This window comes from Mustela erminea, chromosome 12 (genome assembly GCF_009829155.1).
Source record: "Mustela erminea isolate mMusErm1 chromosome 12, mMusErm1.Pri, whole genome shotgun sequence".
Taxonomy (NCBI): Eukaryota; Metazoa; Chordata; class Mammalia; order Carnivora; family Mustelidae; genus Mustela; species Mustela erminea.
In genome coordinates, this window is record NC_045625.1 from 64,685,469 (window position 1) to 64,699,293 (window position 13,825).

At 49.2% G+C, this 13,825-nt stretch overlaps 1 protein-coding gene across 13 annotated transcripts in view; it reads right to left on the reverse strand.

Annotated features, from left to right (window-relative positions):
• AOPEP (aminopeptidase O (putative)) overlaps positions 1–13,825 on the reverse strand; it is a 332,560-nt gene that overhangs the window by 137,823 nt on the left and 180,912 nt on the right. For 8 of the 13 annotated variants that reach the window (XR_004277711.1, XM_032308863.1, XM_032308862.1 and 5 more), the window contains 2 exons: positions 8,777–8,966; positions 4,706–4,812 (listed from right to left, as the gene is read on the reverse strand). The exons of 2 other annotated variants lie outside the window; for them this stretch is intronic. Coding sequence is in view for 10 of the 11 variants with exons in the window: in XM_032308863.1 (XP_032164754.1) it covers positions 4,706–4,812; positions 8,777–8,966 (297 nt within the window). In the remaining variant the exon portion in view is untranslated. 3 more of the 13 variants (XM_032308874.1, XM_032308873.1, XM_032308868.1) reach the window with 3 other exon arrangements.

Sequence of the window (13,825 nt, forward strand, 5' to 3'; positions counted from 1 at the left end):
AGAGTCATCAATAGTACCAAACAAAGCAGAGGAGTTGCAGTAATATAAAGACTGGAATATGTTTACAGAACCTGGTGATCAGAAGGGCAAAATGACCTCAGGAAAAAAGTATAGTTTCCCTAGACTCATGACCCTGGCCCATGGTCCAAAGTGATGTGAGCTTCCTTCTCCCTTCATATATGGATCCCTCCTTCCCTTCTTCCTCATGAGCAGAGGGTTTAAAGCTCACTTAGATATATATATAAGTTCTAGATTTGCATCAATGCGTGCACATTTCCACTGCCACCTCTGGAACTAGAAATGTGTCTCTAGTTACACTGAGACCTGTAAGTTATCTCTCGGGCTTCTGAGAAGTCAGAGAGTTGTGGATGTTGATGTGTTTATAGAATTGAAGGAAGAACATGGCTGATGGCCTCCGTTTTCCCTGGGGGACGGGAGGCAAGTGAAGGAACGAAGAGCGGGGAAGGGAGGATGGATACTAAAGGCCATGGGGAAGGGAGCTGCCTAGGGAAGAGGGAAAGGATTTGTTCCCAGCCTGCAGGGCCGGTGGAGCCTGAAGTGGGCATACTGGGACTCTGGGACCCCAGGATGGAGGAGCAGCAGGGCCTGGGCCCTGGGCTAGAGGTGGTGTGTGGCAGCGACAAGGGACTCTCAAAGGAGGGGAGCTTTCCCACGAGGCAGGTTTGGTGGCTGCGAGTGGATGAGTTCCCACATGTGGGTGGGAAAATATTGCTATGTTCTTCAAGGATCAGAAATAAAAATTTTGAGAAAAACTTCCGAGGTGAAAGCTTCATGTATACTAGAGGTGTACATGTAGACTAACTTCAAAAGTCATATTGTTTATTTTTCAAGATTTTATTTATTTATTTGAGAGAGTGGGCGGGGGGTGCAGAGCATGAGCAGGGGGAGAGCAGAGGGAGAAGCAGGCTCCACACTGAGCAGGGAGCCCGAAGTGGGGCTCGACCTTGGGATCATGACCTGAGCCAAGGCAGATGACTGAACCACCCAGGCGCCCCTAAAGTCTTATAGTTTTAAGTGGAACATACAGTACTTAGGCATCATGCAAACTCACAGAGCCTTTGGCATGCAGATCACATTTTGTCCGTGGAGAATTGCCTAGTTGGGACTTCCCTGGGAATCATAATATGACCAGGGTATGAGGCACTTATGAGGAAGGCAGGAGAAGCTCTCTGCGCTTCTCCAGAGTTCTGTCGTCTTGTGTAAGCAGTAGCTAGAAGAAAGAGCCACACTGGATTTGGGGCCTGTCGGCGCCCCTCAACGTGATATATTTTCACATTTTTGTCAGCACGAGCCCAACTTTAACAATGAATCCAGAAAAGAGGGGAAGTGATAATAAATCACAAATAATAAAAAACCAACAGCAATTTATTCTGACCCTGCCACCGTAGCTCTTCCAGCCCACAGGCCTGTCAGAGTAAAGCTAGCTAATGCAGAGTAAAGCACTTTAGAGAGAGAACGCAGGAATCCTACAGTGCCCCGGGGAACAGAGGCACGAGAGCCTTGCAGAAGGCCCTTCCCATCTTCCCAGGCAAGAGTCACCACTGCTGCAAGGTCAAGGGTAGGGTGGGGGTGGAAACAAGAGGAGAGCAGAGTGGTGGCAGCCAGGCAGAGTAGGATAGCAGCAAGATCAGCTTCGCCTGGCACACAGTTGTGCCCAGGGTCAGTGGACAAGTGAGGGAGAGTCGGAGGAGAGCCACTAGGGTCTGGTCTACGGGAAAAGCGTCTTTAATAATTAACAAATGAGAAAAGGCGTGGAGTCAGTAATGTGACCCCCTAACCTTCTGAGCAAATCACCAGGCCTCAAGAGCCTGCAGCCACGTTAAAGGCTTCCCAGCCAAGAAAGGCTGAGAAGGAAAACACAGGAACTGTTGTAACCAAATGAATCTCACAACTAAGTCAATCCAGGACACATCTGATGAGAGCCATGCTCAACACTGGATATATGGAAGACACGACTGGGAAACAGTTCTTGTAAATGACTAAAATTAGCAAGCCAGAGCCAAGTGCAATTTTAGTTCTTCCTCTTCTCACTTTGTTAATACTCCAATATCTCTGTAATCAACACAATGTCAGGTTTTCTTTTTTCCCTGATAGCTAAAATAATGAGACACATGTACTCATGTGTCAAAAGACAAAGATACTTGGTCCAAGGACACTTTTCATTCACTCTGGCCTTCACGTCCTTTCACTGTTCAAGACACCTGCAGCGGGTTTTTGTTTTTGTTTTTAACGGAGTTCCTTAAAGGCAGAGAGAAAGTGTGTAGGGAAAAGAAGGTCGTTTCAATCCCTGGATTCCAATTTCTGTTCTGCTCTGGATTGGCTGCGTGATGCTGGACCCCTTAATCCCTCTTTCTGAGCTATGAGTCATCTAAGTGAAGACGCTGACTAGCCAGCAGGAGAGTTGGGGAAGGACTGGCAGCAGAGCAGAAGGAAACCCAGGACAGTGTGACACAGAAGCCCAAAGAAGAAAGTGTTTTCAGAAGGAGGGAGTGGTCGACCATGTTGAAAGCTGCTACAAAGATGAGTAAGAGAAGTTTCTATTTTCTCTGTCAACACCAAGGCATGAGGAACATATCAAGACACAAACCAAGACTTCTAAATTGTTCTTGATCCATCATTTCAAGGCCATGGGCTATCTTAAGGAGGGGGTGGAAATAGCATCTTTGATTACTGTCTTGTTATAAGTGACTTCTTTCCCAAGGTCTTATTTGCATATGACGCCAAAATAAAATCTGAGGATAAATTTTTATAACTCTCATTCTTTTTTTTTCTCTCACTTTCAGTAATTTCTAGGCTCTCTATGCCCATTTAAGGGAGAATTCTAAAGGATGGGAGTGAACTAAACCTTGGCTATATAATTCGGTGCAGGTTCAGAAGCATTTCCTCTTCATTGTAAGCACAGCCGATAACAAGAGTTTCCATACCGATGTGCAACAAATCTTCCAAATGCAGTCATTTCATGGTTAGCCTAAATTTAGGCAAACACAATTTCTGAATACTAAGAAAAAGAAAAACAAATGCCATAATAAGCTTTCCAGCACAAGGGTCTAAAAATAACATATTCTTCTCCCAGCTCTACACACACAGGAAAAGTTCCTGGCCATCAGGGCCGGCAGGGTTGATCACAGCTCCACCCAGTCCACAGAGAAGGCTCTCCGCATGTGCGTACTGACTTCCCCGTGTGCGGCTGGCCTGCTTATAACCCAAGAGCACATTTCATCAACTAACATTCACGGCAACACCCCACCCTCTCGCCACACCGATTTCTCGAGCTCCCCAAACTTAACGTCTAACAAAACTGGGACTTTCGCTTTTCCTTCTGATGTCTTGGAGGTCTCACCAAATGGCCTCACCGTCTATGCAGCGGCTCAAATCAAAAGCCTAGAATTATTCTGGACGCTCTCATCTCCCTCTTCGCCACACTCGATGACCAAAGACCCACCAGAGTGGCCACACCCCATGCAGCCATGCTGCACAAAAGCACCAGCCAGCGTCCCTGGAGTCAGGCTGGGCTCCGTGCATTGTCCTCAAACTTCAGTCTCAGTGGGCAGTCCCTGTGAACGGGGGGGGGGGGGGGGGGGGGGGGGTGGGAGGTGGTTATTTAAAAATAAACGCCTGGGTGGCTCAGTCAGTTAAGCGTCTCCCTTTGACTCGAGTCGTGACCCCAGGGTCCTGGGATCAAGTCCCACAATGGGCTCCTTGCTCAGCAGGGAACCTGTTTCTCCCTCTGCCTCTGCCTGCCACTCTGCCTGCTTGCGCTCTCTTTCTCTCTGACAAATAACTAAAAGAAAATCTTTACAAAAACTAACTAACTAACTAAATAAAAATAAAAACAAACAACCAAACTGGTTCAGGCTGGCTTCTGCCCCAAAGATAGACTGGCCTTGACATCTACACTGGGCGGGAGGGGGGGGGGCGGGGGCACTGCTGGATGGCTGTCTCCCCACCTGTTTGAGGGCAGATTCCACACCCCTGGCTGTTGTGGAGAGGGGGCAGGACCAAAGCTTCTATTGTCATAATAATCGCAGTATTCCTGGGGCCTAGGCTTGGGCTTGCAGATAAGTAACTATTTAGAGAAATGAAGAAAACAAGCAAAGCAGAGGGGCAGAACTGGAAAAAATGGCAAGAAGCAATCCTACAAGTAAGTGCGGCAAGACACACGTGGACACCACACACAGGAGCCGGGAGTAGAAGCTTCCCCACGCATGGGAGTGGCCTCCTGCTGGGAGGACCCAAAACAAAAGGGCCCACTGACACCAATATCTGTTACTACTAAACACTTCGGAATCAGTATTTTCCTAAAGGGCTGTTATAGCTGTTGCTGTTGTTCTTTTGGCTTTAAAGGGTTACTGTCTGTCAGGCTACCAAACCCCTGCCTTGTCCAAGTCCTCAATCACCACACCAAGTGACTATTAGAACTTCAAACAAGTCCTGGTCCTGGAAATGGCCTTGTGTCCGTGTTTCCTCAGCAGAGACACCAGGAAACGTCAGAAGGCAAATCCAAACGCCCGCCCTGAAGGACTTCAAACAGGGCAGTCATGTCCCTGGGAGGATGGGTGACCTAACCCAACGTGATTTAAGAAGGAAACACAGCAGATCTAATAGATGGCCCCAATGCCCGTCTTGAAGGAAAAGAGGTGGGGGACAAAGGGAGAGAAGGGGAAGAGAGCTCATGGCGCTTTACCTCAGCACCTGCATTTCCTGGGGGGAGTTCCGCACTTCGTCCTGGAGGCGAAGCCAGCGCAGACATGCCTTCAGCTCCTGCTGCTCCTGCGCCTCGTGGGGGGCCAGCTGCTCAGGGCCACAGACACACAAACACATGCGCACAGAACACAGTCACTGTTGTCCTCGTGCAGGGTCACAGCGGCCCAAGAGAGTAGCTTGCTCAGTTTCAGGGTGAAAACACTGTGCCTGGCACCCCATCAGAAAAGTCTGAGGGGCAAGGGGTCTGGGAGGTCCTCACACGAAGACTCAGCCCCTCGCTCTTCTGCCGGTGATGGCGCTGTGCCGGGTTGTCTGCCTCACACACCCGGGGGGCCCAGAAAAGGCAGGCTTCCGTAAAGGGTCGTTTCCACTGAGTCCTTCCAGCCCTTTGCGGCTCTGTCTTGCTGCACAGGGTGGGGACTGGCCCCTCCATTTACCTCCTACTTTTCCCAGCCCTCGGTTTGGTTAAGGGCTGTTTACAGTGGAGCCTGCTAATGCGGCCCAGATGATTCTTGTTTGCATATAACCCAAGTGTACTGCCTGGATTCACTCTGGGCGAGGGGGACGCCATCACACCCTGGCCTGCTGGCGAGAATGGGCCGCGGCCGCCGGGCTCATGAGGCCCCACGGCTCAAGCCTCTGTAAGGGAGGGCACTAGAACAGCCACCTGGGAGGGACATGTCAGTCTCAACAAGCATTTCTGGAAATGAAAGATCCTTAAGAGTTGATCCAACAGGTATTTACCGAGTCTCTGCCAGACCCTGGGTCCATTATGGACAGAGTCTGTCAGAACACAGGCCATCAGAGTACAGCGGTGGTAGAGGTTAAGGAAGAGATGCTCTCTGGCCAGCCAGGTGAGTCAGAAGGCTTCCCTGAGGAGGTGGTGGGGCCTGTGTCGGTCCCCCCAAGGGAAGCAGGAGTCAGCCCAGGGAGGAGGAATTTCAGGAAGAAGGAAAGCATGTGCAAGGTTCAAGGGGCCTGGAAAGAGCGTGATGTGTTTAGAGGATGGTGAGGGGTATAGTCAGGCGGGGAGCAAGCTATTATCTCGGGAGAGACAGGTGCCAAGTAGCCAGGAGCAGGCAGATGAGCCACAGGTTCCGTGTTCCCTGTTGCTAGGGAACGAATCATGAGTGGAAAATTCATATGTTGAAGCCCTAACCCCGAATGTGACTGTATTTGGAGATGGGACCTTTAAGGGGGTAATTAAAATTGATGAGGTTATTATTGTGGTCCCTGGTCCAATAGGATGGGTGGCCTTACAAGAAAAGGAAGAGACACCAGAGCTCTCTATATGTGCACAGAGGAATGGCCACGGGAGAACACAGAGAGGAGGTGACCACCACCAAGCCAAGGGAAGAAGGTGTCACGGGAATCCAAGCCTGTCAGCACCTTGATCTTGGACTTCCAGCCTTCAGAACTAGGGGAAAACAAGTGTTGTTCAAGCCCGCCCCGTTTGTGGTATTATGTTACAGCAGCCTGAGCTAAGACACCTGTGAAGGAGGTCAGACCTTACCCAGGTTGATGACAAGTTATGTGATGTAATCTTGCAATGAACTCAATTCCCTTCTCCCTATGGAACACCACTCTCTATCCTCGTTCAGCGGTTTCCCACTCCCTCACTTTGCCGTGTTCGCTACCATTCAGTGCTACGGAGCACAGTCTGTCTGGGCTGCCCAGTGTTGGATGTGCATCACTCCCTCTTCCCTGGAGGTATTCGCCACTGACCAGGAGAGTCCTGTAAGCCAGCCCACACTCTCCCGCCCCGAAGAGCCCTTCTGTCCAGCTTGGAAGGTCTGCTGCAGACACTCATCAGAAACCAACAGCATCTCAGTTTCACCCTTCAAGGAAGGGGCTAGAGTGATCGACATGCTCTGCAAAGGCTTCCAAACTTTGTGCTGGAATCCAGAATGGCCACTTGACTTCAGATCAAAGTGCTTTCACAACTTGAAGAGATACTGCCTATACCCTAAAGGATAGTGAGGTGGCTTGTCCCCTATGCCAGGCTAAGGGAAAAGGAGCAGCAGAGAGACCTCAATTCCTACTTTACCTTTGAGGCCCATGTCAGAAGTCACCTTCTCCCAAAAGACTTTCTGGATCTGCTCAGGCCTGAGCTCTCCCACCTTTGAACTCATACAATATTTGGTATTTACCTCTCTCTCCCAACTTATTTTCTTCTTCCTTCTGCTGTATGCTTTTCTTATCTTCACAGTTAAACTCTGACCTCTTTCAGAGCAGGGCTGGGTCTCACTCATCCTTTTATCCCTACAGGTCTGGCAGGGAACAGACCCATGGAAGGTATGCAGCTATGGGATGAGGCCAGACCGGCTTCATGCCTCTATTAGTGAAGACGGCCATATTCAGGGCAGTGAGAAGAAGGACCTAAGCAATGAGACTCAGAACTGACCCTCTGGAGATGTGGGCAGGGGCCAAGGAGACGAGGAGTGCTTTTTGGGGAGATGGCAGGTAAAGGACAGAGAGATCATCGTTAGATGCCTGAAAAATACTCGGATTACCAAGAACAGCAGAAATCTGATTGTCTCAGGACAGAAGCATCCCAGAGAAGGGATGACGATAGGGTCTTGCTTATATTGGCCTATTTAACCCTTGCTTAGTGCCTATTGTGCATCAGTCAGGGGGTGGAAAATATGAACAGAAAGAGGAGAAAAAGAGAACCGGCGTTTCCTGCACGAGCTCCCTGTGTCATTCATAATTATCCCATTCGCTGCGCCAGTCTGCAAATTCTTACAAGTGTTTTTCCAAATGAGGAAACTGAGGGCCAGGGAGGCTATGTAACCCACCTAAACCTACAGAGCCAGTCAACAGCAGGGCTGGGATTCCCTGCCCAGTCTGACACCAAACCCCACCACCTTGCTTAAATCTGCCACATGGCCTGTCTTCACTGTGTGGCAGGGGACACAGGTGCACATGCTGCCGGCCACGGTGCGGAGAGGGGTGAGAGGGTGAGTAAAACTGCAGCTCCACTCTGGAAGAGGTCGCAGTCTACGTGAGGACGACAGGAGGGAGAAGAAAGAAGCGAGGCAAAAGAGGTAAGCACTAGATACCGTGGGAGTTCAAAGCTTCTAGAAGAGTAAGTATTGTGAGTGGAATGATCGGCCTGGGCTACCCAGAGAAGGTGACCTTGAGCTGGTTAGTGAGAAATAAACAGGATTTCAACAGGCAGGAGGAGCTTGAACAGAAGCATTCAGGTATGCACAAACTTGAGGATTTCAGAAAATGTTAACTAATTCAGCATGGAAAGGGTGGGGATGGCAGGGAAAAGACTGACCAAATATTAGGAACGGAAAAATAAGCAGGAGGCTGTTTAGCTGCCATATCCTCATTAGAACTGGCAGTCAGTTCTTTAAAGTAGAGGCTGTTTGTTTAGTTGGCATAGGATTTTTTAAATTACTAAATTTCATGTAAAAATCCAGATTTAGAACTTCCTTTTAAACAACCAGGAGTCCAGGCTCCACCACGCCCTCCTGCCAGCCCCGCCACCCGTGGCGGAGCTCAGAGGAGACTGCCAGCTTGTCTCAGCCCTCGGCATGCCCTAACCTATGACACCAGCCACTTTATTCTTCATTACATGCCAGAAGACATCTGAGATTATGCCTCCTGATGTAAATTTTCATCTTATTATTAAAAAACAAACAAACAACAAACTAGACACAAGTTGGTGGTGTCACCACAACCATAACCAGTGGTCATGCCATGGGATGACCTTCTATTCTAGTCTTTGTTCAAATGTCCACCATCAGAGGGGCCTTCTCATGGTGCCTTCTAAAACTGAGATCACCCCCGACTCTCTGTCCAGCCTCACTGGCCTTCACAGTGCTCACCACCGACGTGGTAGGAATGTGTTTGTCTGCTTTGCTGACCTCTCACCCATCCCTACAGGGAGAACACCCCCGCCCCCCCACCCCGGTGGCCCAGCATCCAGCATAGTCCTAGCGCACAAGAAGCCCTCTCCTGATCTGTGGAATGTGAACAGATGCCTGTGAACAGACTATGACTCCGGGTCGGGAAATGCTTAGGGTCACTGTAAACCCACCTGCTGTGCTGCGGCCCAGAACACGTCTTCCAAGTGAGTGGCGAACCCTTCACTCAGCCACTCCTCCGTCCAGTCCCGGGCCCCGATGGCTAGGCCGAACCAGGCATGAGCGATTTCATGGCACAGCCGGGTCCCACACAGATGGCTCGTTCCTGTCAAGACGCTCTGAGAGAGGAAGATGATGTGTGGGCTGTGGATAATGGGGGAGAAAACACACGGGAGTCTTGTTAGAGCCTGCCCTCGCGGCTGCCCCATGGGGCGGCTTTCTCAGCCCCTCGAGCCTGTTATTATCATGTGCATGCTAGATCATGACCGATCGGCTCACAGCTTAGATGCTTTCAGAAATAAATAAAGTGGCAGTTTACGTTTCTGGCAGCGGTTCAGGGAGCTGTTTGTGCCAAGCAGTCGTCTCCGTCATCCAACGGCTATTACCCGTAATCAGTAACCTGCACCCAAGTTTTATACCCAAGAAATGACGAGGCGATGGAAGCATTTACCCTGAAATCTGGACTGTAAAAGAAGAGCAGGTGTGAGAATGTGAAGCCCATACTGTCAGGAGAGTGATCAAAGAAGCCCCTTCAGCCAAAAATCCGGGCAGCTTACATGCAAATGGAGAAGTCATGCAGAAGGACAGGAAAAGCCGAGAAGAATGGGACCAAAATTTTCCATCACAGACTGGGGCTGGCTACGGAGTGAACATGCTAACAGGTATCGCGGATGGGCGAGGTGTCCCAGAGACTCAGAGAAAGTCCGAGTCTCCATAAGGCAAAGCTTTCAAAGGTCTCATCTCTCTGTAGATGCTTATACATTCACATGACATAAGAAAATTTGGGCAGGGGGTAGGGTGAAGGTAACCCACCCAGGTGTGCAAACGGCCCCAGGGCTGGTACCAGCTGGAGAGATTTATTTAATCTCATTTTCCATACCTTGTTTTAAAGCCCCAAATACCACGATTAGAACTGCATAGTAGAAGGTGGAGAAAGGGAGGCTGAAAACAAGACGCGGACAGAAAACCTTCCGTGCGTCCCCTTCCACATTGCTCATTGATCTGGGACTTGTTTACAGTTTGTCTAAATGAAGAATTTGCTCTTTAAAAAACAAAACAAAGCAAAACAAAAAAACCTCTCCTCTATCAATTGAACTCGAACAGTTGTGAAACCTCCCGAATTAAGAAACCACGCACCCTGGTTCCTTCCTTCAGAAGCCATTTGTTTGTTCTCACCTTGGCTCGGCACAAGCCAGGACCTTGCTTGGATCTGTCATCCGCCCCCACGGCCACCAGTAGAGAATGCCCCACCTGTACTTCCCTTGCACAACATCGCCCATTCAGCTCCAAGAGCTCCCCTGAAATCACAGGAGCCATGTGTGCCAAAAGAGACAGCTTTCATGTGAAATAATAACAGGGCAGGCACGCAAATGAAAAGCGCCTGCCAGGCCCTCGGCAGTCCACCAGAAACCCCAGGAATTAAAAGTGCACTCGGGGCATTTAGGACACGGGAGAGGGAGGAGTACAGTAGTTCAGCGCACTCACTCAGAAAAGGGGGGGCGGCAGGAAAGAGGGGAGGACGGGAGGGAGCACTGGTGGAAGGAAGGCAGGTGGGGAGGAAGGACCAGAGAGACACAGGAGCTAACCTCCTTCTTACTGAGAAATTCGCCCCACGGAGAAGACAAACTGCGAAACCTGGCATCTGCAAGTCAATGACCCTTTGCTCTGGCCTGTGCAGCGCTACAAAGAAAAGCCACAGAAATGTACCAAGTAAATAACATTCCAGACATACTGCTGGCAGCACTTCACCCTTTTTGGCTAAAACAAAACAGAAGTAACTGCAGGCCTTGTAAACAGGCTCCAAGCCGAGCCTGCCTGCGGCCGAAGGGTCTCCAGGCCAGAGACACAGACGGTGTGCACCCAGTGACAGGGACTGGAGGGCTGACCAGTCCGCTCAACCCGGGGAGGTTACACAAGCTGATGGCTGAAATCACAGCCAGACTGATCACCAAGAGAAAGCCTCCTGTGTCCTCGGTGACTGCTCTCTGTTCTGTCCCAGAGTGGAAACCTAGCCAAAGCCCATTTATGCAAATATCAAAGTCTAGAGAGCCTGAAGGAATGCACGAAAGCAGCTGCGTGGTGGTGGGGGTGGGGGGGGGGTGGCTGTGCATTTTCCTGCCCTTTAATCTTTTCCCTCCAACGGCCTTTGTTGTCTCCATCAGACCTCCTTCCCCACCTGCCTGGACGCCACCAGGTCCCGGGCCCCAGTGCGTCTTGGCTGTGCTCAGGATGGACCCACATGGCTGGAATCCTATACTCCCACTTCCCATCCCCAGCCCCATCTTTCTAGTGGGGAATAAATGTACTTCCTACTGTCTTCTGAGAAAGATCAAAGCTGAAATGTCCTCCTGGGTCGGAAGGAAGGGCGTTTCACTTGATATAAGGGACCCTATTATCAGTGGAAAACACGACCTTCTCCATGAAAAGCAATTTTCCAGTTGAGAACCAGACCCTAAATCCTCCTTCAGTGGAGTCCGCCCTCTGAGGCTGGATTTTACCTGTGGGCTACTTTGGGGTCGTATTTCCCTATAAAGGAAATGGCTTCCTTCTTAAAACTAAATTAAAAACATGGAGTCAGGTTTTGATAACCTTTCTCGAGGGCTATTAACAAAATTCTGACATAAAAGAACCAATAGAATTTATTTTCAAGGAGAATTTCCTCCTCTCCTTTCGACCCTAAAAGTCAGAATTTCTCCTGTCAAGTAGGATTTTTTTACACTGCCTTTTTTCAACAGTGAGTGGGGAAAAGGATAATGCTCTTAAGCTCATTTCAAGGAGTAATATTAAATATTCCTTTACGAATAGATAATCTATTTCCTGCCCACCTTCAAGATAGAATGGATGTTTAGAATTTTCTACTTCTACCTTAACCTTGATTTATAAGTTTCACCCCTGGTTTCCTCACACATTCTCGAGTTCTCAGAGCCTTATTCATGGTCCTAATCAGCCAGCAGGTCATCCGTCTTCACTCTGACAAGACCCATTGGAAAACAGGTTTTCTTGTTTTCCCCTGAAAGGGCCTGTGTCGGCTGCCTCTACAAATGTCAAATTGTCGATTCATCATTGCAGAGGACAGAAGATAATCACTTCAATGATATCTTCATCCTAAAAACAGGTTTCTTTTTTTTAAATTCACAGAATTTACCACTTTTCCCAAATAAGAGATGGACTTTCAACTCTCAGAAAGCACCAGCCCCCAGAGTTGTATTCTCCATCATAAATTCCCTTTTGCTACAAGTGGTCGAGGAGGACAGTGGGACAGAGGAGGACACGTGTTCTCATTCTTTCCCAGGAGACCACCAACAGGGCTGCTCCTTCCAGAGGAGTACATGTGGTGTTGGATGTCTGTTGCCTCGCCCCTCGAGATTAAAAAATACCATTTCTGGCCTGAAAACAGCTTCTCAAGACTGTTCCTAAAGCTACCTCCCCACCCAGATTAGAAGGCTGTATCTGTTAATTTAAAACATGCTTCTAGCAGAGGAGGAAGGAGTGCCTTCATTACTCTCAAGAGCCCCTCCAATCCTTCGGGAGGAATTCAATTTGGAGCGGAAATGGAGAATTTCATCAGATCTTAAGCAGGGGCTGTTCTGTGATTTATTTCAGCTTTGTCCAGGAAGATGCGACCAGCGCCCATCCTGCTGCCCAGGGAGAGATCCAGCACTTACCGATTCCAGCTCCGTGTTGCTGCCTTGGCCGGTGGGAGGACCAGCAGGACAGGAACCGGCTTTTGGTTGAGGACAAAAAGAGTCCCAGGCCACCCCTCCCATGATACTGGAGCTGATCCCAATTTCCCTGGGGAGTGCAGATTCACTTTTTGTACAGATCCCTGGGAAGTGCATCCAGGAAACCGACTTTTACGCTCCTCAAGCTTGAACTTCTTAGTGATTCAAACTTTTTCACAATCTCAACAATACGTGGACTTCCATATCCCATTATGGAGAGGAAGGATGAACCAAGAAACAAGGGGAACAGGGGCTCCTTTCCACCCCCTGCCCAGAGTCAAACTGGAGAGCTTAAAGCGTCTCCTGATCCCGTGAAAGCAACTTTTGCTTGCATGACTTAATTACTTGCTCATCTAATTTGGAAAATTCAAAGTAGGACTCATGGTAGCCTGGGGCAATCGGCAAGGGAGGACAAATCTAGGTACCACTCCTTAAGATTCAGAATGGGTTTTCTCTTCTTAAGCTGTGATGTGGTATGTGCCAAGCACTTCAACCTATGTGTTTACAAATCAAAATGCTCAACTTGGGGCCCCTCTTCTCTGCAGTGAATTCCTGTAGTCTCCCACTCCTACATCAGCCTAATGTAGGGGATGCATCTGTGGTCCCAAAGGCAAAGGGGCACCCAGATGACCTCGAGAGCCTCTGCTCCCACTTGGCTCTGAGACCGCTCAGTAGGATCTAGTTTCATTCCATTTGCCCCATCTGGCATCCCACTGGGGCCGCACAAGGTTGTCTTCAAACTGGAGCTACGTAAGATGAGGGAATGTTCTTTCGGGGACAGGGACTTTCAGGAGTTTGAGGTAGAAACCAGCTCTAAAACCTCGGAAGAAAACTCACTATATCTAATCAACAGTGGGATCTAGGTTTGAAAGAAAAGGGTAGCATTAAGTATAAGTTTTCCTTTAAAAATTCTGAATGGGAGGGGCGCCTGGGTGGCTCAGTGGGTTAAGCCGCTGCCTTCGGCTCAGGTCATGATCTCAGGGTCCTGGGATCGAGTCCCGCATCGGGCTCGCTGCTCAGCAGGGAGCCTGCTTCCTCCTCTCTCTCTCTGCCTGCCTCTCTGCCTAATTGTGATCTCTCTCTGTCAAATAAATAAATAAAATCTTTAAAAAAAAAAAAAAAAAAAAAAAAAATTCTGAATGGGAAATAGGCAGTAAAACATCGACTCATTTACCTAAATGGATTTTGGCTGAAACTGCCAAGATAAACCGAGCAGAGAGTGACTAAGAGAACGCCCAGGGCCACATTCCGGAGATTTCTACCAAAAAAACGCACTCTCCT